This window comes from Peromyscus leucopus, chromosome 9, assembly GCF_004664715.2.
Source record: "Peromyscus leucopus breed LL Stock chromosome 9, UCI_PerLeu_2.1, whole genome shotgun sequence".
NCBI classification, from domain to species: Eukaryota; Metazoa; Chordata; class Mammalia; order Rodentia; family Cricetidae; genus Peromyscus; species Peromyscus leucopus.
Window position 1 is genome coordinate 82232323 of NC_051070.1, and position 23371 is coordinate 82255693.

At 50.8% G+C, this 23371-nt stretch overlaps 1 protein-coding gene across 19 annotated transcripts in view; it reads left to right on the plus strand.

Moving 5' to 3' along the window:
• Positions 1–3956: 3956 nt before the first annotated feature.
• The window catches only part of Camk2g (calcium/calmodulin dependent protein kinase II gamma), a 59885-nt gene continuing 40470 nt past the window's right edge, over positions 3957–23371 (plus strand). For 8 of the 19 annotated variants that reach the window (XM_028879745.2, XM_028879751.2, XM_028879748.2 and 5 more), the window contains exons 1-3: positions 3959–4153; positions 5442–5536; positions 18841–18900. In XM_028879745.2, the coding sequence (XP_028735578.1) occupies positions 4089–4153; positions 5442–5536; positions 18841–18900 (220 nt within the window). In that variant the 5' untranslated portion in view covers positions 3959–4088. Of the gene's footprint in view, positions 4154–5441; positions 5537–18840; positions 18901–23371 lie in introns of all 19 variants that reach the window. The other 11 variants (XM_028879738.2, XM_028879742.2, XM_028879740.2 and 8 more) reach the window with 3 other exon arrangements.

Sequence of the window (23371 nt, forward strand, 5' to 3'; positions counted from 1 at the left end):
GGCCTCCAGGAACAAGGACGTCCCTTACTCCAAAGTTTGGGATTGTTTTGTGTTCTTATTTTTACTTATGATGCTTTCCTGTCCAAATCCTCATATCGTGTTTGTAGTTTCAAATGGTCCACCACTGATTACTGAGAGTTCCTTGAAGAGGGCTCAGGCATGATCTTATCGCTCCTTCTCTGAAACTCTTACAGAATAGGAAGGGCTCAGGGAAGCTACTGGTCCAGCAGATTCTAAACTTTTTTTTTTTGGCTAAGAATTACACACATGGGCTTGAAAGATGGCTCAACTGCTAACAGAACCAGCTGCTTTTCCAGAGGACTGGGGATGAACTTAGAGCTTTGCACACACTGGGGGGCGGGGGGGGGGAGGCAGGCATATCTTCAGTTTGAGGCCAGCTCGTTCTGACCTACAGAATGAGCTCTAGGAGAGCCAGGGCTACACAGAGAAAACCTGTCTCAAAAAATAAAAACAAAACAATAATAATAATAAAATAGAATTGCACACTACGAATGTATTTACATACATGCACATAGCTGTGCATATATGCATAAGCGTGAGTCTATGTTGTATGTTAGTAGCTGGAACATGGCCATGTAATCCCTAGGATTTAGGGTAGTATGGACTGAGCTCCCTGCATACTATGGCTACAAAACTGAATTGATTCTCCAGCATTGAATTTACAGCATCCCCCAACAAGTGAGTAACTATGCTTTGTTTTTAACGGCATCATCTGCCTTGCTTTTTTTTTTTTTTTTTTTTTTTTTTTTTTTTTTTTTTTTTTTCCTTTTTTGAGGCAGTATAGCCCTGGCTGGCATAGAACCCACTACGTGGACCAGGCTGTTCTCAATCTAGCTACCATCCTGGGATTACAGGTGTGTGTCACTACACCTGGCTCTCCTTTCGATTAAAAACCTCACTTCCAACTGCCTTGTTTTCCCTAGATTGGAAGAGTAAGTATTTTCACATGCTGTAAAATCACATTTCAAAATTAGGGAGGGAAGTCTCTGTCATTGGGGGGGAGGGGGAACAATATGTAATTTTCAGTGGCTTCAAGAGGAAAGATCAGAACAAGGGAGGGATACCGCCCAGTGGGGTACCTCTGGTGATTATCAAGGCATCAATTTCCTGTGTTATTCACGTTCCGGGAGCTCTAAGCACTGCCTGAGTGCTGGCGCTGCCCAGGGGACTGGCTGGGACCAGAAGAGCACAGCCTGTGGACCCCAAGAGGTTGCCATAGATACTGATGCGCAGGGAGCGAGTGAGCTCGTTATTATTTGTATGCGTCGTCCCTCTAATTGCTGTGGGGTAGCTGGAGGTTGTGTGGGTGCTGTAGCAGTGAGGATCGAGGAGGGTTTGTGCGAGGGTGTGTTTGTGTGAGCACACAGAAGTGTCTAGAGTCTCCACACTGCCACAGTGTGCACAGCAGTCTGTTGTACTGGGGAAATTAGTGAGGGAGGGGAGAAAGGAGCAACGTAAAGACGTAAAAGGAAAGGAACAGAATAGATGACTCCGACTGGGTAACCCACACATCTCCACTTTGGTAGGATGTTCATTAACTCAAAGGCAGCGACAAGCACATAGTAGGTAGCTGATGAACATCTGTTGAAAAACGGGTAGCTCTAGTTACACACTAGTATGAGTCATCTCCAAGATTTCACCCTATATTTTCCTACGTCATTTTCCATTTCACCTAGAGATGCACAGCGCTTTACACTGTTATCCTGAAGCATCCAGGGTGGACGGACCCCTCACCGGTGGCGCGCTGACAAACGGTGACAGCAGTCACACAGGACGGGGCAGGTTACAGCTCTGCTTTTCCTTTGTCCCCTGGGGTGTCCCGAAGAGATCCCATCTTATACCTACTCTGTGCTTGCTGTGACCTCTCTCCTCAGTCCCCCTTACATTAATGAACAAGCAGTTTCAAGTATCAGCGTCTGGAGGTCAGGAACCAAGTCGCCTTGAGCACTCAGGAAGGGCACATTGATGAAAAACTGATATGCAGCCTCCATCTCTGGAGCACAGCTAGCAGCCGCTTCTGCCTCACTGGTAGACGATAAAAACCGAAGACTTACTGGCATCCTCAGTTTTACAACCTCCTTAACTTACCAACCCATGCTGGGACTTGGGACCTGCTACTTTGAGGTAGGAAGTGGCCCTGTCCCCTACACTTAACTTCCTGTTGCCATGTGGAGGGGTGGAGTACACTGCTCTGTCACCTCAACCCTTTCCTTGGTTCTTCTCACGCTTTCTTCTTGGACCCCACTCCCTCCTTTTCTCCAGTCACCCCTTTCTGGGCAGTCTGTTTTGCTCCCTGGGTTCTGGAGTAAGGAAAGAAGGGAAGACTTCCCTGAACACTTTGCTCTTCCCACCCTCCAGGGGGAAGCTTGGGATGGCAGGATACCTCTCAGCTGCCTCCCCTGGCGGCACCAGCCTGCTGACAGTGGAGACTGGATTCCCAGTGGGCATCCTGCTGTAATCAAGTCTGAGAGGCAGCCGTTGGCTCAGCTCCACTCTGCCCAGTTGGGAATGCCCCCGACTTGGGGTGCAGCTGCCGGGGCACATCGGAAGCTTGCCCAGCCTGTTTCTCCTCCAGAGGCTGTCACTTGACTATGTCCCATGAACTTGTAATGCCAGAGACAGAAGGGGAGGGGGGTAACTCCCGCCATTCCATAAACACAGAAGGGGTGGCCTGGAGCTGAGTATCCAGCGGTTCTGTTGGAGCACACAGTTTAGTGGGAAGACAAACACCAATAAGAGCTGCCAACACTGTTTTAATTAGGTATTGAGGCTCATTCTAAGTACTTTATGTGATTTAACCCAGCAAATGTTCACAGCCCTAGGAAGTATACTGTATTTTTATTCCCATTTCTCAAATAAGGTAACGGAGGCTCAGAAATATTGCATGAATTGCCTAAGGTCAACGAGCTGTCCAGAAATCGAGCTAGATTGTACGATCCAAGAGTTCTCGATAATGTGTGCTAGCACTCATATCTGAAAATGTGTCATTACGAAATGTGATAAAATGCCAGAAAAGTACAGGATGCCCCACAAGAAAATGAGTGTGCTTTCATCTTCTCCCGCTTTTAGACACCAATGTACAAAGCCTTTTTTTTTTTTTTAAAGACATTCTCACTTTTATCTGTCATTACTGACCTAGGAGAGAACATTTATCTTTAAGACTGGAATGTGGGAAAGCATCACAGAGCCGGCAAAACAGCCCTGTGGAAGGCTACTCAGGTACTACACCCCATGGCGAGGAGGACCAACTCCCCAATTGTCATCTGACCTCCACACGTGCGCTGTGGCACCCAGAGTGCCGCACACATACACACACGAAATAAATAAATGGAAAGAAGGGAAGGAAGGAAGAAAGAAAGAAAAGCAAACTAATACCTTGCCCTGTGGCCTGGTTTCCCTGATTAAACCCTCGTTGAAGGTTTTTTGTTTTGTTTTTCTAATGATGCCCTTGATTCTTGCACCAGTCTAGAATGTCTGCACCCTGAGGGAAGGCTGCTAGCAGCAGGCTCTGCACAGTCTGGGGACATCTCCCGAGTGTACAGTCTCACACAAGATCTTTGACCTTGGCATTTTCTCGGTTCAGGCAGCAGGCTTGGGACCCACGTGTCGGGGCCTCTCCCCAGACCTCGGTGGTCCAGACCCTACACCACTCAAAACACACTTGGGCACACTCGTTCCTGAGCTCTTGCAGGGTCCTCCCGGGAAGAGCCCACAGGTCACGAACCTTTCAATTCGGTCGGTCCAAGTGGGTGGCCGGGAGACGGGACCCCTGGTTCCCAGCCCCTTGGCGCAGAGGACCCGGTTCGGGCGGCTCCCGGGGCGGGGCGGGGCCGGCGGCGGAAGGCCCCTCCCCGGGGGCGGGGCGGGGGCTAGCGGGGTTGGGGGCGGGGCCGGCGGGCGGGCGCGGGGGTGTCCCTCCCTCCCTCGCTCTCTCCGGTAAAGTCTCGCGGTGCTGCCGGGCTCAGCCCCGTCTCCTCCTCTTGCTCCCTCGGCCGGGCGGCGGTGACTGTGCACCGACGTCGGCGCGGGCTGCACCGCCGCGTCCGCCCGCCCGCCCGCCCGCCAGTATGGCCACCACCGCCACCTGCACCCGCTTCACCGACGACTACCAGCTTTTCGAGGAGCTCGGCAAGTACGGCTCACCCGCCTCACGCGGCGGCCCCCCACCCTAGCCCAGGCACCCGGGCGCTATGCGGCTTCTCGCCCCGCCCCCCGGCCCTGCACCGGCCGCTGCAGCGCCCCCTCGACCCGCCCCACCCCAGCTTTTCCCGCGTGCTGCCTCGGGGCGCCTCGGCCCTGGGTTCCCTGTCCCGCAGCCCCCTCCGCGCCCTGCAGCAGCTGCCGGGCTGCTGCACCCGGCGCTGCTGCTGCTGCTGCCGCGGGAACTGCAGCCCCGGGACTGCTCCCGGGCGCCTTCCAGCCCCGCCCCTCCCGCACCCTTCAGACGCTCCCCTCGCCTCGTCCCCGCCTGCCAACTGCCCCCTCCCCACCCGGCTCCCGATTCTACTCTGCACCGGGTCCCCAGTTCCCACGCACCTGGTTCTCGGGACCCTCCCCAGCCCTGCAGCTCCAGCCCCGCTGCGGTGCTCGGGTGTGGGGAGATGTTTAGTGCCGGGCCCCGCCCCCCGCTAGTGCCGATTCCAGGATCCCAGCCTCGCTGCTGGGCAGTGCTGCGGCACCCCCGGCCCCTCCCCCCATCCCTGCAGTGGTCCCGGGAGCCGTGCGCCGCAGCCGCAGCATCCCCCTCCCCTCCGCACTGAACTGGTCGCCGCAGCCCCGGTCCCCGCCACCCCCACCCGCGGTGCGGAGCCTGGCCACTGCAGCCCCCGCTCTGCCCGCCCCCCCTAGATATTTCCAGAGCCCGAGATCGCAGAAGGGGAGTTACTGCTGTCAGACTCAGAACTGTCCCTCTTCTATTACCCTGTGGTCCGCCGAGCCCGGAGTGGGTTTAAGCCAGTTTAGCGGGTCTTGGGCCTCACTTTGTCCCAGGCTTAAGGGAAATTTCTCAGGAAATCCTACTTTCTGTTCAATCTCCCCTTCCCCTATCCTCAGTTATTTCTGCTGAGAGAGGGAACAAGGTCTCCCAGTTTCCTTGCTCTCCCGGTTGCCTTTGCTGGGACCGCAAGGCCATCCGTGAGATGCAGCAGGTGTTGTGTTTGAAGCATCGCCCACCAGCTCCTGGTGGACAGTCTGAGGTTGGGGCTGTTGCGTTGCCCTGGAACTTGATGACATGGTGGGAGCCAGGTGGTACTCCACCCACATCTGTGTGGTGCGGTGGGGTGGCGTTATCAGGGTGTTAGCCGTTGGTTGTCACTACAAGTCTGGTTGGTGGTGGGAGCATCATCGATGCCCTCATCTGAAGTCTGTCTCTGTCACTTTGGTTGGCTCCGTGTCCCAGTTCTTTCCCCTTCTCCCTTCAGGGGTGCCTTCTCAGTGGTCCGAAGGTGTGTGAAGAAAACGTCGACGCAGGAATATGCAGCGAAAATCATCAATACCAAGAAGTTGTCAGCCCGAGGTGAGTGCTCCCTATCTGTCCCTCACCTTGAGGATCCTTCCAGAGATGTGACTTCTGCAGATGCCCTAGGAGTTGGGGGAGTATGTGTTTTAGCACTTGGAGATTAGTTGGAATTTCGAGGTGGGTGGATTTTGAAGCCAGACAGGGAGGTGTGAGGGAATTGGAAATGCTCAGGGAGGAGGAAAAAAAAAAGCGTAAGCGATGATGCAGATGGCTGGACTGGTCCCCAAAGGGTTGAGGAAGTTCAGGTTCTCAGTGGTGAATCGGTGGTAGGTGGTATGGAATGAAAAGCTCTTAATTTAGGGTACTTAGAGCCCCTCTCTTTAGAGCAGAGATGGCCACTGCAGGCCTGTCCTAGGCCTTGTGCCCCCATGGTGACTTAGGCTGGAATGCAGTAAATGAGCAGTTCTGATGAATCCAGTCTCCCCTGCCCACCAGGCGGCGGAACAGACTCCCAAGGGAAGGGAATCTGTAAACATCAGGGGAGGCTGCTACTGGCGAGGGCGGGCTTCTGGGGAACAAATCCCGCCAGATGAACTTGATTGCTTTTTTTGATCAAATTACGAAGTTGGTGGTGAAGCAGCAGATGTAGTCTGCCCTGAGCAGAGGGTGCCAATGCCTCCATGGTCTAGAAACCCCAGTGGTCTGGTGGGAGTGGAGCCGCAGTGTCTCAGTGTGTGAGGGTCTCCCGAGTACCAGGGCCTGTCTGTAACACTTCGAATGTACAGCTCTGGAGCTGGTGTTGGGTGCTCGCCAAGCTTACCTCATCTGATAGGTGTAGACCCAGCGGCGTGTGAAGTGTGAGGTGGCTGGTTGATACAGAGGTCAGGTCCTGGAGAGCTTCAGGGTGCCGCACGGGAACGAAGGTTATACGACGATACAGAGAAAGGAATTAAGGCTGGCCAGTAGGATGCCCATAAAGATATGAGGAGCCAGGACAGATGCCCCGGGGAAGATGTGGTCTTTGGCCAATAATGACGTGACTATCACTAGGGCAAAATAATAGATGTCCCAAGCACCCAGAAGCTCTGAAATTCCACAGAGATGACAGTGGGCTTCTGTTGTGTTGGTAGCTGTTCTGGGACCTGTTCCACGGGGCTGTCTGCCTCCTGGCCTGGGTGTCTCTCCCTATTCCTATTACCAAGGCTTGTTTTGTTGTCTCCCACCCGGCTCCATTTCCTGTCTCTTACTGTTCTTGTACATTGGCTGTAAAGTTGACTTGTTTATTTTCTTTCCATCGGGTACCTTGAGTCCAAGGCAGTGGTTGTCATAGAGATATGTGGGTGGTCAGATGCCCTCCTCCTGTGGGATGGGGGGACAACAGTAGTTGGGTTCTCTGGCAGCCATGCTCTGACTAAGAATGGAAGGTGCAGGCAGGAGTGAGTTGGAGATGGGTATCTCCCTGTGCCCACACAGCCCAGCCCAGCCGTATCAGAAGTGGGGCTGATATCTGGTGTCTCCAGGCGATGCTCAGTGGTTTGCTGTGCTCATTACTGGTGTCCTCTGGTCCAGGAGCCGGGGAGCTGGAAATTAGGGATCTGAAGACAGTTGGTTCTGGTGACTGTGGAGCTCCCAACCTGAGGCTTTCGTTTCCTGCTACTTCCGCACCCACCCAAACTTCCTAAGCTGTGGGATCGCGTCCTTTTCCTCCCTTGTCTCCTTTCTACCTTATCTCATCTTCCTAAACTGGTATCTTGGTGTTCTTCTTTCCCTTCCTGAACCGGATGAGATTTAATTCCTCTGCTTTTCTTTTCAACTTGAGAATTCTTGAATAAGATCGTGTGTATCAGGGCACTAACACCCCCACTCAAGAGATGGTTATGCCAAGACTGAGTGAGGCTTTGGCTTGTGTACCAGGTTAACTTTGGGACAGAGGCTGTGGCGGCTGGTGGATGTGCTCAGACGCCAAAAAGAGGGGTCAGGAATGTAGAGGTGCCATTGCTATTTGGAGGTGGGAGCGTGGGAGGATGTGCTCTTCTTAGAGATGGTATGCTGGTCTGTGGGTGTTGCCACAGGGGTTGGGTCAAGGTCCACACTGGGCTGGTACCCATGGGGTTCGGGGGTGAAAACCATGGCTTCCTTGTGGCCTCTCAGTTTACGCTGTATATTTTATAAAGGTGCTGTAGCTGGGGCTGGGTTTCACTCGCTGCTGTCTGTCTGTCTAGGGCTCCGCAGGTGTTGGATTTCTGTGTTTGGGAATGTCATTGCCCACTAGGGTCACCTATGTGAAGGTCTGAAGAGGCTCTGCTGTGTTAGCTGGGATTCCTTGATGACTTGCTTCCTTCCTGGTTGGTCGTTTTTTTCTTTTCTTTGCTGCAAACTGGAAGGGAAGGAAGGGTAAAGGGCCGCTTTTTCTTGTCCATAATGAGGCGGCCCAAGAGGTGTGAGAGAGAGAGAGAGAGAGAGAGAGAGAGAGAGAGAGAGAGAGAGAGAGAACTTAGTCCTCTGGGGTGTCAAATCTGGACAGGAAGCTTTTTTGTGGGCTGTGCTTTCCTGCCATTGTGGCCTCTGAAGCCAACCTTGGTGACTGAGTTGCCAGGTAGGATGCTCATGCAGGTGTGCGCTGAGCATTGTTGTGTTTTTGTGTCTGCAGGCCTGTCCACGAAGGTACTGAAAGTCATGTAACACCATTGTTTCTGCGTCGGTGCAGTGATAGGTAGGGAGTTGGGACTCTTACAGGAACTCATGGTTCTAAGCTTAGCTCTACTAGGCTGAAGGAGGCATTTAAAATAGCCTTGGATTCAGGATCTAGTGGGCCAGGTGATGGCAATGATAAATCGTTATTTTAAGATTTAAGAGCACCCCCCCCAAAAGAGCCTGAGCCCTTATGTCTTTTTTTTATTTTTAAATCTTCATATTCCCTTCTTATCTTTATTCATATGCATACGGATTTTCACCTCGTGGAGTATAACATCTCATATCCTGCTCTCTTTGCTCATACCCAAAGCAGTTTCCCCAGACTGCTGTGGTCGAAGGGCAAATGGTCCTTTCTGATTTCTGTGTAGCTTAGGATTCATCCTTGGAGCATCATAAGAAACCTCTGCATCTGGATTATTTATCTGGATTCCAGATCCTTCGACTGAAATGGATACTGGAGTTATGCCCTTGGCCTTACGGGAGATGCTACCAGAAGCAGTGTTATGAAATCTGTTACAGCATTTGCTATATTTATTTATTTATCTGTCTGTCTGGATGTTCCATGTGAAGACATTTTCTGTTGAAACCAAGTATAAGGAAAGCCATCCTCTTCATGAGGACCTGGGAGGTGAGGGAAACGCCTTTTCTTTCTCTGTGACTTTATGTCGGCAGGCCCCAGCAGAGTACCTGATATACACTGAGCATGTACATATAAAATGAATTAAGAGGGTTAGATAACCAGTCGAGGTTGCTTTTTGGTTTTGGCTCCCGGGAGAGTCAGGTTGCTGGAGCCCTTGGAGCCTGGTGCTGGCTTGGGTCTCCGCTTTTTGACCCAGGGAGCCAGGCTGCTCTGGAGAAGAGGATGAGGATAAAGACTTGTGCTTGGGGCCTAAAGCAGTGTAGCTTATGATTCCTCCTTCCTTGTCTTTAGTGGGCTTAGAGGACCACTTCTGGGACTTTCTAAGTAGCAGCTTTCTGCTTCAGTGCCAATGAATCTCACTTTTGAGTCCTGGTTCAAATGGCAGCTTCCTGGCTTCTGTCCACAGACATGCTGCTCTAAGAGGTCTGGGGTGTCACCCCAGAGTCTGCATTTTTAACTCATGCTTCAGGTAATCCATGAGCCACTTTTTTAAGAAACCAGTGGAGGGCTGGGGAGATGACCTAGTGGTTAAGAGCACTGCCTGCTTTTCCAGAAGACCCAGGTTCAGTTCCCAACAACCACATGGCAGCTGACAACTGTCTATAACTCCAGTTCCAGGGAATCCGGCACCCTTACGTACATGCAGACTAAACACCAATGCACATTAAAAAAAAAAAAATCAGTAGCTCCTGGTCGAGGTGACACACACCATTATTCCCAGTACTCTAGAGACTGAGATAGGGTGATTGCCACAAGTTTAAGGCCAGCCTGGGATGCACAGTCAGACCCTGCCTCAAACTAAAAAGACAAACCCACAAAACAGCAGCAGCAGCAGCAGCAGCAGCAGCAGCAGCAGCAGCAATCATTCTTGCTGTCTCCTGGGATTCACCAGGCACACCTTAGCCCAGCCAGGCGGTGTCTTAGGTGGTCTCTGCTGTCATGTGGCCATCTGTGTGTGTGAGCTGATCTGTGATTGAGGCCTCATTTGGTATCCCCTGTTTGGGGTGTCACTTTTTGTCTGAGTCTATGGCAGGCTGGGTGGCTGATGTTGTGGTATGTTGGCCACCAGAAGGGTAAAGTCTGTCCCTTTCTGGGTCCAGCTGGCCCTGGGGACTGAAATGGGATCCCCTTGAATGGTGCCAGCTGAAAGTCCCCACCCCCTTGGTGTTGGCCTGAGTATCCTCCATGACATTTGTGTCCCTGTGGTGTCTCCAAGTAAGACTCTCCTGTTAAGGAGCTGGGGAAGCGAGGGGGCGAGAAGTCAGGGTGATGCCGCGAGGGAAGAGGAGTGGCCGCTGGAAGGGACCCTGCTGCAGGGGAGCTGCGGGACCTGAGGACAGAGTTTAAGGAGGGGCTGTGTGAAAACAAACTTTTCATCTGAGGATAAAATAGGCTGGTTTCTAGAAACCAAAGAAATGGTACCCTGCGTATATGTGACGGAACACTCCTCCGACTCCTTCCTGGCCGCGCAAGGAACAGGGTAGAGGTCCGTCCTCTGTGCCAAGGCTTCTCCTTGGCTCCTTTCATTCCGACAGTCATGATGAGAGATGTGGAACTTGGTTACACAGAACAAGGACCTGTCACCTTGTCCTACCCACTGTCCCAGAAGGAACGGGGGTGCTGTTTTGGGTGGGGATGGAGGTTAAAATGTGTCCCGTTCTGTAGGAGACCCCGATTTTCTTCGGCTGTTGCTGTCCTGTTCTTGTCAGAAGCTGTGTTGAAACCTTCGGGGTGACTGACTGGCCCCGTTCTTTGCGAGGCTGGAGACCGGGAAGGGGAGGGCTTGCTGTCAGCAGCCCCCACCCCCCATCTCTGTGCTTGCTACTTTCTGAACAGCTTTGGCGGGTGGACAAGGGCTGATCCCATGGGTGCCAAAAGGGTGGTGACAGGAAGAGATGGGTACTTTGCACCTCTTGAGTGCCTCTGTAGAGGTCCTTTGTCACCTGCACATAGCCAGGCAGATGTGTCCTTGTGGAAACCCAGACAGAAAAGGTTTGTTCTGGGCTTTAGACATATACATAGTTTTGTTGATGCTCTGACCCCGGTGTCTCCAGACAGTATGGTCTTCGAATCCCCTTGAGCTGTCTCTTCTTTCCCATGCCCGACTCCATCTTTCTTCTTTCTTAAGACAATTCTCATGTAGCCCAGGCGGGCCTCGAACCTACTGTGCAGCTGAGGATGACCTTGAGCTCCTGATCTTCCTACCTCCACCTCCCAAGTGCTAGGCTTATATCCTGTCAAACACAGGTTCTCGTCCTTCGTTGTGATGAATTGTGGGGTCATCCTGTGGCTCCCCATCTAACACCCCTCCAAGCCCAACAGAACAGATCTCCCCTATTGCCTCCGTCTTCTGTACCCACATTTTTGGGGGGTACTCTGGGGCCATTTCTAGCCACTCCACACACCCATACATCATTCCTACTTCCTGGGCCTATCACCATCAGCGGCAGCAGATTCCCATCTGCTCCCTCTTTTCTCCTCCCTCTCTCTCCCCTCCCCCTCCCTTGCTGCTGCCCTGGGAGGAGCTATTTTTAGGGGCTGCTTCCTGGGATGTTTTACTTGGGGCTGGTTACCATGAAGGAAATGTCACCAAAACAGTGGGCAAAGGCTAGGGGCACCCATTGTGGGCATGGAGCTGACCCCGTTTGGGTCCTTAAAAGTAGCCAGAGGTCCACAGTTGCCTTCTTGGGGCTTGCTAGTGACCCCATGGGGATTTTCTCCGTCCAAGCTGGTTTGGAGCTTGAACTTCAGGGCGCCGTCTTGGTGCCTCTTGTCTTTCTCTTCTTAGCCTTTTCTTGTCTTGAGAGCCAGAGGCCACGGTGAGGCTCAGGGCTTTGTCTGATTGGAACTGTTCAAGTTAGAGGTGAAGGCAGGGTATGTGTATGTGTGCTACGTAAGGGACTGAACCTCATGGGCATATTTCAGGCCCTGTGCCCCTGTATTCACAAGTGTTAGCAAGTTCCAGGTATTTGGTTGTGAGGGAACTAGACTTGGTGTTTACTCGGTGGACGGGCGTTGCTTCTAAGTGGAGGTTCTTTGCACCTTCAAAGAGGAAGGGCCCTGGCATCGTGGTGTCAGGGGCAGGTCAGTGGCATTGTGGCTTGGGAGTCTTACTCAGGGTTGAGGCTGTTTGTAAGCAGCAGGGGAAGGTGGATTGTGACCCGTGCTCTCCTTGTTACTGCTCCTCAGGGGACGCCCGAGGAGTCAGAGCAGGGTGTCGGCTGTTTGTGGGGCAGGTGGGGGCACTCAGTGAGGCCACCTCCGTCCTGTGTCACAAATCAGTGGGGCTGCTGGGGCCTTCTCACACTGATGTTGAGGTCACAGACTCAGATTTTCAGAATACCCTTTGAAAAGGGAAAGATGTCATTGAGATTGGAACTCAGGAAGAGTCCTTATAGCCACAGTGTAACCATGTGTCCTTTCCGACTTACAGAGGGTTGTGTGGTGTTGTGTTTGTTTCTGAGACAGGTTTCTCTGTGTAACAGCCCTGGCTGTCCTGGAACTCATTCTGTAGACCAGGCTGGCCTCGAACTCAGAGGGTTGTGTGTCTGTGTGACACCAGAACTCTTACCTGAAGCTAGGGCTGGCTTTGTGGTTTTAGAGAAATGTTGCTAAGTCAGTATGCAGGTCCTTGGCAGGGCCACGGGGACTCAGTGGCGTGTGCGCCCCGTCCTCCAGTCCTTGAGAAGTGAAGGCAGATGTATTGGAAGTAGGCTTCTCTTGTGCTAGAAGGAAGAGGCAGTTGTGGGTTCTTTGTACCACCTGGTAACTCATTTCTGCCTCTCTTGTTCTATCTGGTCACTCCTTGCTGCCCCTGGCTGTGAAACCGTGGTGTCCTAAACCAAGTCCTGAAGCACCTGGGCAGAAGGAGGAGAGGTGGCCTTTCCAGGGATCCTTATTTCCCAGGCCTGGCTCTGCCCGAGATAGGCCGTTGGGGGAGGCCCAGGCGGGGCCAGGAGGGCTGGAACAGGCTCCTAATAAGGCTGCTTCTGCTTTCTGATCCTGATGCCACCTCTGCTGTTAAGGGGGAAAAGCCTTGCCAGAGGGCTGTCTGTGGTTGTAGCCAGGCTGAGGGCCTGCAGGGTGGGTCTCCATGGCAATAGCACACTGGCGGGCAGGAAGTGGCCCTGTGCAAAGCGGGAAGTGGCTGTTGTCAGACAGGAAGGGGGGCTGGGCTGTGTGGTGGGAGGAGCCCTGTGGAAAGGTGGGTGAGAGGAGGGTCAGCTGGGAAGGTCCCAGTTACTCCAGAGCAGACCTTGAGAAAAGGGAGGAGAGGGCTCTGGCAGGAGTGCTGGTCTGTCCTTTCCTTGAGATGCCAAGCCTAGGCCTAGTCCCATGGAGCAAGCAAACTCAATGACTTCACCCCTTTTAATGTTGAGGATGCTGCGTCCAAGAAGGGTGCTCTACAAATCATCAAATCATCCTCTCTTCCTGCTCCTGTAGAACACCTTTTTTTTTTTTTTTTTTTTCTCATCAGTCCTGAGGAGACTATAAAACAGGAGGTCTGGGGAGAAAGAGATGAGGGGCCAGGCCGTGCGTGGTGGAGAGTGTGGCGGGCAGAAACCACACGGCTTGCTGAACAGAGAGCTTTGGGATGGCAGGATGCCAGCTCCAGCAAGACTGAGGAGGAGGAGGCATCCTGTGGTCAAGCACTCCCTGGGGTCTCTCTCTCTCTGTACCCCTCTTGTTTGCCTTCATCTGCAGGCTGTGGACCTGCAGGACTTCACCTCCGGATGGCAAAGGAGGATCTCATGGGAACCCTAAGAATAAGTCAAAGGGTTCAGTTGGTGGGTTTCAGGTTCAGTGTCTGCCCAGGTAGAGGGGAGAGCAGGTCCCTGTCTCTTGTTATCCTCAGCAAATGTGTGTGAGTGCATGGTGTGGGGAGAGGGCTCCGTAAAGTGCTCGCTCTGCAGGTGTGAGGATGGGAGTTCGTATCTTCAGGAACTCAGGGCAATGCTGAGTTGGGGTGGTGGCCCACCTGTAATTCTAGCCCAAAAGATGGAGATAGGGGATCCCCAGGGCAAGCTGGCTAGCAAGACTAGCCAAACATACAAGCTTTGGAAGATTTAATCCATAGATTCTACCTTAGCAAATAAAAAGAGTGGTCTGTGAGCTGTGGCGCATGCATTTAATCCCAGCACTCAGGAGGCAGAGGCAGGTGGATCTCTGAGTTCGGGCCAACCTGGTCTATAGCGCGAGTTCTAGGACAGCCAGAGATACACAGAGATATCCTGTCTCAAAACAAACAAAAAAGTGGCTTAATCTCAGACCTTCATATGCTTGTTCACACATACCCATTCACATGCAGACACACACACACACGAAAAATGCAAAGGGGGCAGAGAAAAGAAAAGCTTTGGGCATGGTCCAGTACAAGAGACCTTGTCCTCTTTACCTCCAGCCCCTTGAAAAGAGGCTCTTGCTGTGTGCCAGACCTTGTTCTAAGGACACTGCCATCTTGCCGCGTTTAACCTTTAGGTGTTGCTGTTCCTGTTCTGGAGGTTTGAAGCCACAGGCTGGGCTTGTGGCTCAGTTGGCAGAGTGCATACTTAGCATGCACTGGGTGCTAGATCAGATCCCAGGCACGTAAGTGAGGTGTGGTCATACCTATAATGCCAGTACCCAAGAGGCAGGAGCAAGGGGATCAGAAGGTCAAGGACAGTTTGGGTTACATACCAAGTTCAAGCGCAACCTGCCTCACCAAAAATAATAAATAAATAAATGGATGGATAGATGGGGCTGGAGAGATGGCTCAGTGGTTAAGAGCACTGACTGCTTTCCAGAGGACCCCGGCTCAATTCCCAGCACCCACATGGTGGCTCACAACTGTCTGTAACTCCAATTTCAGGGAACCTGACACCCGTGACAAAACACCAATGCATATAAAATAACAATAAATTTTAAAAAAGATTTAAAAATAAATGGATGAGTGACTGGCTCGCTTACCTCCTTGGGGTCTTAGTGAAATGTCATCTTCTTGCCGAGGTGCCTCCTGTTAACTCTCTCCTTCTCTGCTCTGTTTTTTCTGCATAGCACGCACTTTAGCGTCTACTATCCTGACCCATAGCATGGCGACTCCGTGAGGGTAGGGATTTCTGAGCGGTTGGTTCATTGTTTTTCAGCATTCAGGGCAGTGTCTCTCAGGGTGAAGACCTCAAGGAATATTTTCAGAAGTCATGAATGAGGCTCAGGTGCATTTAATAACTTGGTGGAGAGGCAGCCCTTCCAAAACCAATGTGTTAATTGCTCTACCTTGTGGCTTAGACTCAGAGCAAAGACCAGAGCACGGCTCTGGGGTTCCAAGAAGGTACGAGCCTTGCCAGGAGACTGAGGCTTGGCTTCCCGGAGTCAGGCTTGAACTAAGCGGTAAGAAGAGTCCTCTGGACCTTGGGCAAGCCCCTTCAAGGAGCTCCGAGACTTGTCTTCTCTCTCTGCTCTGAGTCACTGGTAAAGCCGGTGCCCGTCCTTATTTTTAGTGCTGATGCTGTCGGTTGGGAGGCTGTAACCATTAGCCAGTAAGAGACTTAAGAGAGGAGATAAACATTAATCTTCCGGGCCTTCCCTCAGCCACCACCTCCACATTGCAAGATGCTCTTCTCCCACCCCTGCCCCAAGAGCTGTGGGTCAAGGGTGGTGAGGTGAGTGGTCAGAGATGGGGTGGGTGGGTCTGCCGCTGGCACAGCTGCCTTGCTTGATGCCTTGGTCTCAAGACCAGGGCTGGGAGAGAAATGTGGGTTTTCCCTGTCAGAGGGCCAGATATGGGAAGAGCAAGCCTACCACCCCGCCAAACAGGTTTATTGCTGCCTTCTGAGCTGTTTCTGTTGGTGGAAGTCTCCAGCCACGTGTTGTGTCTGGACCAAGGGATACCAGGAAATGTTGGGAATTGGGAATTATCCAGGGTTCTCCTGGCTAAATCCTGGTCATGGCCGTGCTGAACCTGAAGATGGGAAGAAAGGCCTGACCCAGATCTTGGGCAGCTGGGATGGATTAGCTGAGTCGCAGGAACTAATCTCAGCCTGTCCTCACCGCTTTTCACCAAGCTGAGCTGTTGCTAGAGGAAAGGTTTGGGACCAAGCTAAGGATGATTGGAGAACAATGTAAGGGAATTCCTGCTAGTCTGTCTTCGTTACATTATCTCAGAATAACAGGCCAGCATCTGATTCTTTCCCTCCTGTTGAACCTTAAGTTACTTAGCATCTCTGGACCTTAGTTTTACCATGTATACAGTTGGAGTAATCAGGCTGGGCATGGTAGCACATAACTTTGATCCCAGCACCCGGGAGGCAGAGACAGAGGCCAGTCTCTGAGTTCCAGGCCAGCCTGGTCTACAGAGTGAGTTCCAAGACAGCCAGGGTTACGCAGAGAAACCTTGTCTCAAAAAACCAAAAATAAATAAATAAAAAGGGATTACTCCCTACCTGGTAGGCCCATTGAAGTGGTTATAGGACACTTTAAAGAGATACTCCTGTCCAGAGTGGAGGTAAGATGGGAGAAAGCCCTCACCTGGTAGATGTAGCAGGTATGAGTTCAGTCCCCAGCGACGCATACGCCATACATGGTAGTGCACAACAATTCCAATCCTAGCACTTGAGAGGCACAAGGACTAGGGGCTCAAGGTCATCATCTACATAGTGAGTTTGGGGTTAGCCTGGGCTACATAAGGCTCTGCCTCAAAAAACAGATGTAGAGGGGTTTCTTATCTTCAAGAGTTGGATTGGATTGGATTTTGCTCCCCCAAACCTGGGAGTCTTCAGTTGATACTCTCACTTTTCCCATTCTGTCATGGCGTAGCAGTGGCGGGAGGGGTCTGAGCCCCATCGCCTTCATCAGCTCTCTGACTGTGGTACTCTGGGCGGTGACTCTCTCTTTTTAAGTCTCTGTTTCCTTATTGATGTAGTAGAACAGAAGAGATCCCTGCTTTACAGAGTTTCTGTTAGGGTGAACTGTTGAGAATCCCTGACTCTGCGTGGCGTGCGGTAAAGCTTAGGAAGCGGGAGTTATTACTGCTGCTGTTACTGCTGGGTTCTTACCGAGACAGACCTGTTTACATAAAGACCTCTAGCAAGTACAACTCCAAATCCTGAACCCTCTTGGAAGAGCTTATGGCCAAAAGATAGCGGCTGTGATGCATGATGTGAGAAGTCTGGGAAATGCGGTGGGGTGAGGAGCTGGTTCTGAGAGAAGAAATCACACCCTCCCAGGAAGAGTGGGGAAGGCCTTGCGCAAGTGTGGCTCTGGCCAAACTCCAGCATCTCCCTGCTTCCTGGAGCCCTGCCTTCCTGTGGAAGGAAGGAGTCGGCCTACCCAGCTCACCTGGATCTGAAGACTCAACAGATTCTGGTCATTTTCTCAAAACAGTAGTCTTAAGGTCTGAGTGTGGAGAAGCCAGATCCCTCAGCAGCGGGTAGCCAAGAAGAGAAGCAAGATTTGTGTCCTACTTTCTCTTTCTGTAAAACGGGCATCATAGTTGTGCCAGTCTCTTATGGTTGTGTTAGGGATAAAAGAAAACGTGTCTCGCTTGCATAGTGAACCTTTAATCAGGTCCAGCTGTTACTGCTGTTGTCTTATTCTAAAATATGTTCCATTATATTTGTGTGTATGCACACATACATGTATATGTGCATGGCATAGCATTCGCGTGTGATTGTAGATGAGAGAATAACTGTAGGAGTTGGTTCTCTTCCCTCTACTGTGTGGGTTCCAGGGATCCAACTCAGGTCATCAAACTTGGCGGCAAGAGCTCTTGCCCACTGAGCCGTCCATAGACCCTGTAATCGGTGTTATTTTAATCCATCCTTACCTCGGTCACCCACATCACCGTCGTCAGCATCACTATGTTTCAAGGTTGCTAGAAGGACCACATAAGAGACTTCACATAGAACTTCTAGCATAGTGACTGCTGTGTGTCAGACTCAGTTTACTTTAGCTTAGTCTACCTGTGTCCTTGGTTTGGCTCTCCAGTTGCAGTTACCTGTGGTCAACTGTGATCCAAATTTCTGGAAGATTCCAGAAATAAGCAATTAATAAATTTTAAATTGCATGTTGTCTGAGTAACACGATAAAATTTCTTGCCATCCTGCTCCATCCCACTCAGGACATGACTCATCCACAGATCCACACAGCGTAAGCTACTTGTCCGTTAGTCACTTAGTAGCCTTCTTGCTTATCAGCCTATCAACTGTTACAATACCTCAATGCCCCCCTCCCCATTGAGATGGGGTCCCTTCAACTTCTTCCGTCTCTACCTCTGCAGTATTGGGATTACAGGTGTTCACCAGTACCTGTTTTGGTTATGATTTTTGTTTGTTCATTTTTTTTTTTTTAATGCTAAGATTTGAACCTAGGGCCTAGTACTTGCTAGGACAAGTTCTGTATCAATGAACTATATTCCCCAGTCCTTGGGTTTTGAGTCTCAGTATGTAACCTAGGCTGGCCTTGAACTGGTACCCTTCCTGCCTCTACTTCCTGAGCACAGGATTAGCACAGGTATGGGCCACCATACCTGCCTTTGCAGGGCTTTTATGTAGTGTTCAGTACTATCTGGAATTTCAGGCACATCAGCTGAGGGTCTTGAAATACCTGAACCTCCCCCCAGATGAGGGAAATCTGTTGTTACTCAGAGCAAGAATTCACTATATAAACCAGGCTGACTTTGAACTCGGACATCGGCCTGCCTCTGTCTCTCGAATGCTGAGACATTCACCCCTCCACCCCCCAAATTCTTAACACCCTAGCTCAATGAATATCTGTTGTAGAGGATGGAGACCAAGGTTTAGCTAAAGCCCTAGATTTAAATTCTGGTGTGCTGCTCACTGGTTTAAGGTGTTTAACCTCTCCACTCCCATTTCCTCATCAGGAAGAGGTCATCGCTAAACTGCCTCCAGATGTGCTGTGACCTGCTGGGTTCACTTAGCAAATGGCCAGAAACGCCTGGTTGGTGCCCAAGAATTAAAGGAGTATGACTAGCCAGGTAACCAGAGCTGGGATGGACGGCTAATGACTTTTGTTTTCTTTCTCCTCCTTTCAGATCATCAGAAACTAGAGCGAGAAGCCCGGATATGCCGACTTCTGAAACATCCGAACATTGGTGAGCGTCCAGCAGAGTCTTGGAGTGTTTCATAGAAGGCAGGGAGAACAGAGGTTGGCCGTGTGTGTGTGTGTGTGTGTGTGTGTGTGTGTGTGTGTGTAGAGTCACCTCTGGGCATGGACCTTCACCTGGTGTCTTCTTGTCTGAGTAGGATGGAGGGATTCTGTGTGTCAGAATTGTAGGGCTCTCTTGTTTAGAGATCTGAGTGTCTCCTTGGCTGTGATGCCATCTCAGGGCTGGGATGTGAGCCTTTTGAATATGTTTCAGACTCTTTTCTCCTTCTGCCTTTGGGCTGCAGTCCAGAGTTCTCAGTGTGTGAGGTTCCGGCTCACCAGTCTGCCAGAGTTCCTCACCAGAGGCCGTCCATGGCCGTCATGAAAGGCTCAGGATTTTGTTCCTGAACCTCAAAGAGTTTTGTCCTTTTTGCGGTGTCCTGCACACTCTGGGGGTTTCCATGGTACTCCTGTTTGTTCCCCAGAGCCAGGAAAGCAAACTGCCTGTCTGCCTGCCTGGCCTCTCTGGAGAAGGAACGGTAAGAGATGAGGAAGGAGAAAAACTTGAGAGGATCTCTCCCCGCTCCCACCCTGCCTGGGGTACAAGAGGACATTGTTGGTTGTTCTAAAGCCCGAGGAGGCTTGCCTGCCATAGCCCACTCTGGCTCCGTTTTACATTGTTCAGCTGAAATAGTCCTTGCCAAAAGTGTTGGCCCTGATCTGCAGCTCCTTACACAAGGGGCAGAAACTGGGTTGGCTGCAGCGTTGACTTGAGGCAGGGAGCATCTCCTAGGTTTTCCTGAAATCCCTGAGTCATCACAAAAGATAACACGTGTTCTCCTCAGGCATGGCCTAAATATCAAGGCCCCCACAGTGCCCCGAACACTGCCTTCTTAGCTCTCGGAGGCTAGGCCTGAGAGGTGACTTGCTGAAGAGGCTTCATGCTGCCTCCAGAGCTAGCCAGTCTCTGGCTTCCCAGATCTCAGGGATCCGAGTGAGCTTTTATGTGGAGGAGCTGAGGTCAAGCTCCAGCCCACTGGGAGAGGATCAGCACTGAGGGAACCAGAACTCCAAACATGCAGGGCTTTATAGATCACAATCAGCAACTTGGATTACACCGGAAGCTGATTGGCATGACCAGTGCTCTGCTCCACCAGGTACACTGTGCGCCACACCACCAGCGCCCCTTAGCCAGGAGTCTTGGCCTTAGAGCTGCTGTAGTTCCTGAGTAGCCTCCAAGATTAGGCTTCTACCCGGAAAATACAGTGGGAACCAGTATGTCGCCTCGGAAAGCAGAGGGCATCAGAGAAGCGCCTAGAACAGTAGTCACAAGAAGAGGCTGTTTTGTGTGGCTAGTTCAATGATATAAAAATATTACTGGCTAATATTTAAAAATGAGATTTCACCGGATGGTGGTGGCGCACACCTTTAATCCCAGCACTCAGGGGAGGCAGAGGCAGGCAAATCTCTCTGTGAGTTCAAGGCCAGCCTGGTCTACAGAGTGAGTTCCAGGACAGCCAGAGCGACATGAAGAAACCCTGTCTTGAAAAACCAAAAAATAAAGTAAAATAAAAATGAGATTTCACATTTTGGAAAAAAAAAAAAAAGTCCATTTCTCTGCCTTTTGAACCAAAAGACTTGACTCTGAAGCTACTATCTCCTACCCCACCATTGAGAGAGGTAGCACACACCTTTAATCCCAGTACTTAGGTGGCAGAGGCAGGCGGATCTCTATGAGTTCGAGGCCAGGGTGGCATAGGTCCATTGTGGGGGGGGGGCATTTTGAGTTCTAGGCCTGTGGAGCTCTATAATAAGTAATAGGATCCTGTCCCAAGTCCCAAGACCAAACAAAGCTACCTACCAGCTCAGGCGGTGACTTCCCTTTGTGTTTCTTGTGATCAGCGCAGATAGCAATGATGAATTGGGTAGAGGAGGCTGACTTTTGCTTCATCTGTGACATGATGGGGTTGACCATGAAAAGGTGAGGGTATAATAACAGTTGACAAGTCGGCAAGAAGGGCAAAAGTAGGGGCCTAACCTAAAAAATGTCTAGCCTTCCTTTTATTATTTATAGAAATAAGTATATATAGTTCGTGACCTCTTAGACTTCCTGTGGTTTGGTACCCCCCTCCTTTACTACGCTTTGCTTAGAATAAAGGCAGAGGGATGGACCATCCATTTCCATGTGTCTTCACTGTTGGTAAGCTGTAAAACCCAGGAAAGGCAAGCATGGTATAGTCACTTTGATACCAGATTGCCAAAAACTGCCTTCACTGTTTATGGCTCTTTGTGTCTCCTGAGGGATGTACTGGTCTGAGGACCAGTTCCAGGGTTAAGGGTAGGAAGAGAGAAGGGCAAGCCAGGACTGTGTTCTGAGAGCATTGTCTGGCTGGACTCTCTGGCTTTTGGTGGGAACCAGGACTCCTGGAGATGTGGCTGAGCTCTGGGTCCAGGAGGCAAGGGTTGCCATGGATCCAAACCTGGCTTGTGGCTAGAGAGGAGACAGATTGTGCCCTTAATTCACTGTTCCCCTCTCTACTGCTGTGTCCTTTAAAGCTGTGGCCCCTTTGGTTCTGGCCTTTTAAACTCCATCCCACAGGGTGACAAGAAGCTGACTACCCAGTAGCCTCGCACAATTGAAAAAGCTGAGAGCAGAGAGCAGATCTTCAAGCTCTGGCTGTTGTCAGACTTGGTAGCATTGAAATTCATGAGTATTTGGTGCAAAGAGCCAGGCAATCCCGGTTTTTCCCCTAGTACATATTCTGTGCTGAGTTAAGACTCTGTTAGAAGAGTGAACCCTAATGTAATCTGTGGGTTTTGGGTAATGATGTGTCATTGGAGGTCCGTCAGCGATAACAAATCCTGGTGTGGGATGTTCAGTGTGGACAATCTGTGCATGGGAGTCGGGGGTATATGAACCTTCTGTTCAGTTTTGCTGTGAACTCAACACTGTTATAAAAAAATAGAGTTAATTAAAAACAAGCGAACACAATGCCTGTTGGGTGTAAGCTGCATGCTGAACTCAGCGTGCTGGGAGAGTGGCTAGCTGTGGGGAGTTAAGCAGAGAAGCTGGCTAGTGCTGATGATAGTCTGAAGTCTGAATGGAGTGCGTGCTACCTCTGATCTGCTCGCGCTCCGCTCTGAATCCCTCTAATGAATAGACACTGTCTTCTCTCGTGCTGAGCTGCTCCAGCGTTTGTGGTTTAAAGCAGCACTTCTCAAACTTTTATGTGCTTATGAATCAGCCAGGGATCGTGTCAAAATTCAGATCCTGATTCAGTAGGTCTGGGGGGAGGAGCTGAGATTTCTCCTAGCTTCAAGGTCTCCAGGTGATGTTCATGCTTTGGTCTGTAGTCCATCCTTGGAGAAGCCCAGGTTTATGACTTAGGTTTACTGGGTTTGGATTCCTGAGTTCCTATTTAGAAGCTATGACCCTAACAAATGATTTAACCCATATGTGCCTGCCTGCTTTGTCCTTTGCATCCATTCATGGAGTTGGCAGAGGGAGAGCACAGACATGCAAGTAGAGATTCTGAATTCCAGCTCCCCCACCCCTGCCCCAGCTCAGCTGTTAAATTATTCAAGCCTGGCTGCAGTAAACCTTGGGCCCAGGACCCATTCAGCTGATAGTAAATGTAGCAAGAGCAGTTGCAAAGAAAAAAAAGGAACTTGAGTTGTGACTGACCTTATCCTAAATCTTCCCCCATGTTGGGAGGGCCAGACCTGTCACAGCTGGTCTTTGGGGCACAAACTTAGTTCTGTCTGAGATACCTGTAGTAACAGCCCCATTCCCACTGTGTTATTATTAAGAACATTTAAAAAGCATACCTCATTTTATTTTTAAATTTGTGTGTGTGCATGCATGCATGGGCAGGATGTGAATACAGGTGTCAAGAAACTTGAGGCATTGGATCTCCTGGAGAGGGAGTGTATAGGCAGTTGTGAGCTGCCCAGTGTGGATGTGAGAGCCAAACCCAGGTCCTCTGCAAGAGAAGTATGCACTCTTAACTCCTGGGCCATCTTTCTAGCCCCAGTTAGAGACATTTTTTGTTGGTTGGTTGGTTGGTTGGTTTTGTTTTTCAAGACAGGATTTCTCTGTTTCAGCTCTGGTTGTCCTGGAACTCACTTTGTAGACCAGGCTGGCCTCACCAAGATCCTCCTGCCTCTGCCTCCCGAGTGCTGGGAGTAAAGGTGTGCCCGCCACCACTGCCCAGCTCAGTTGTAGATATTTTTAACTAAGATACTTTTTCAGTGTTTTGTTGTTATTGTTTTGAAAAAAACTTTTGTGTTTCTTCTCTGGCATTTGTTGGCTGTTTTTTGAAGAATTGGAAATAGCCACTCATAGAATTTGGGTTGGAGATTTCTTGGTCCATGAGAGTGTAAAATGTTGAGTAAAACTGATTAGATCTGTCCCTTTTCCCACTGATTTTAGATATTAGTAATTGGGTTTATTGCTGAAGTGTGGTCGTGATTGTTTC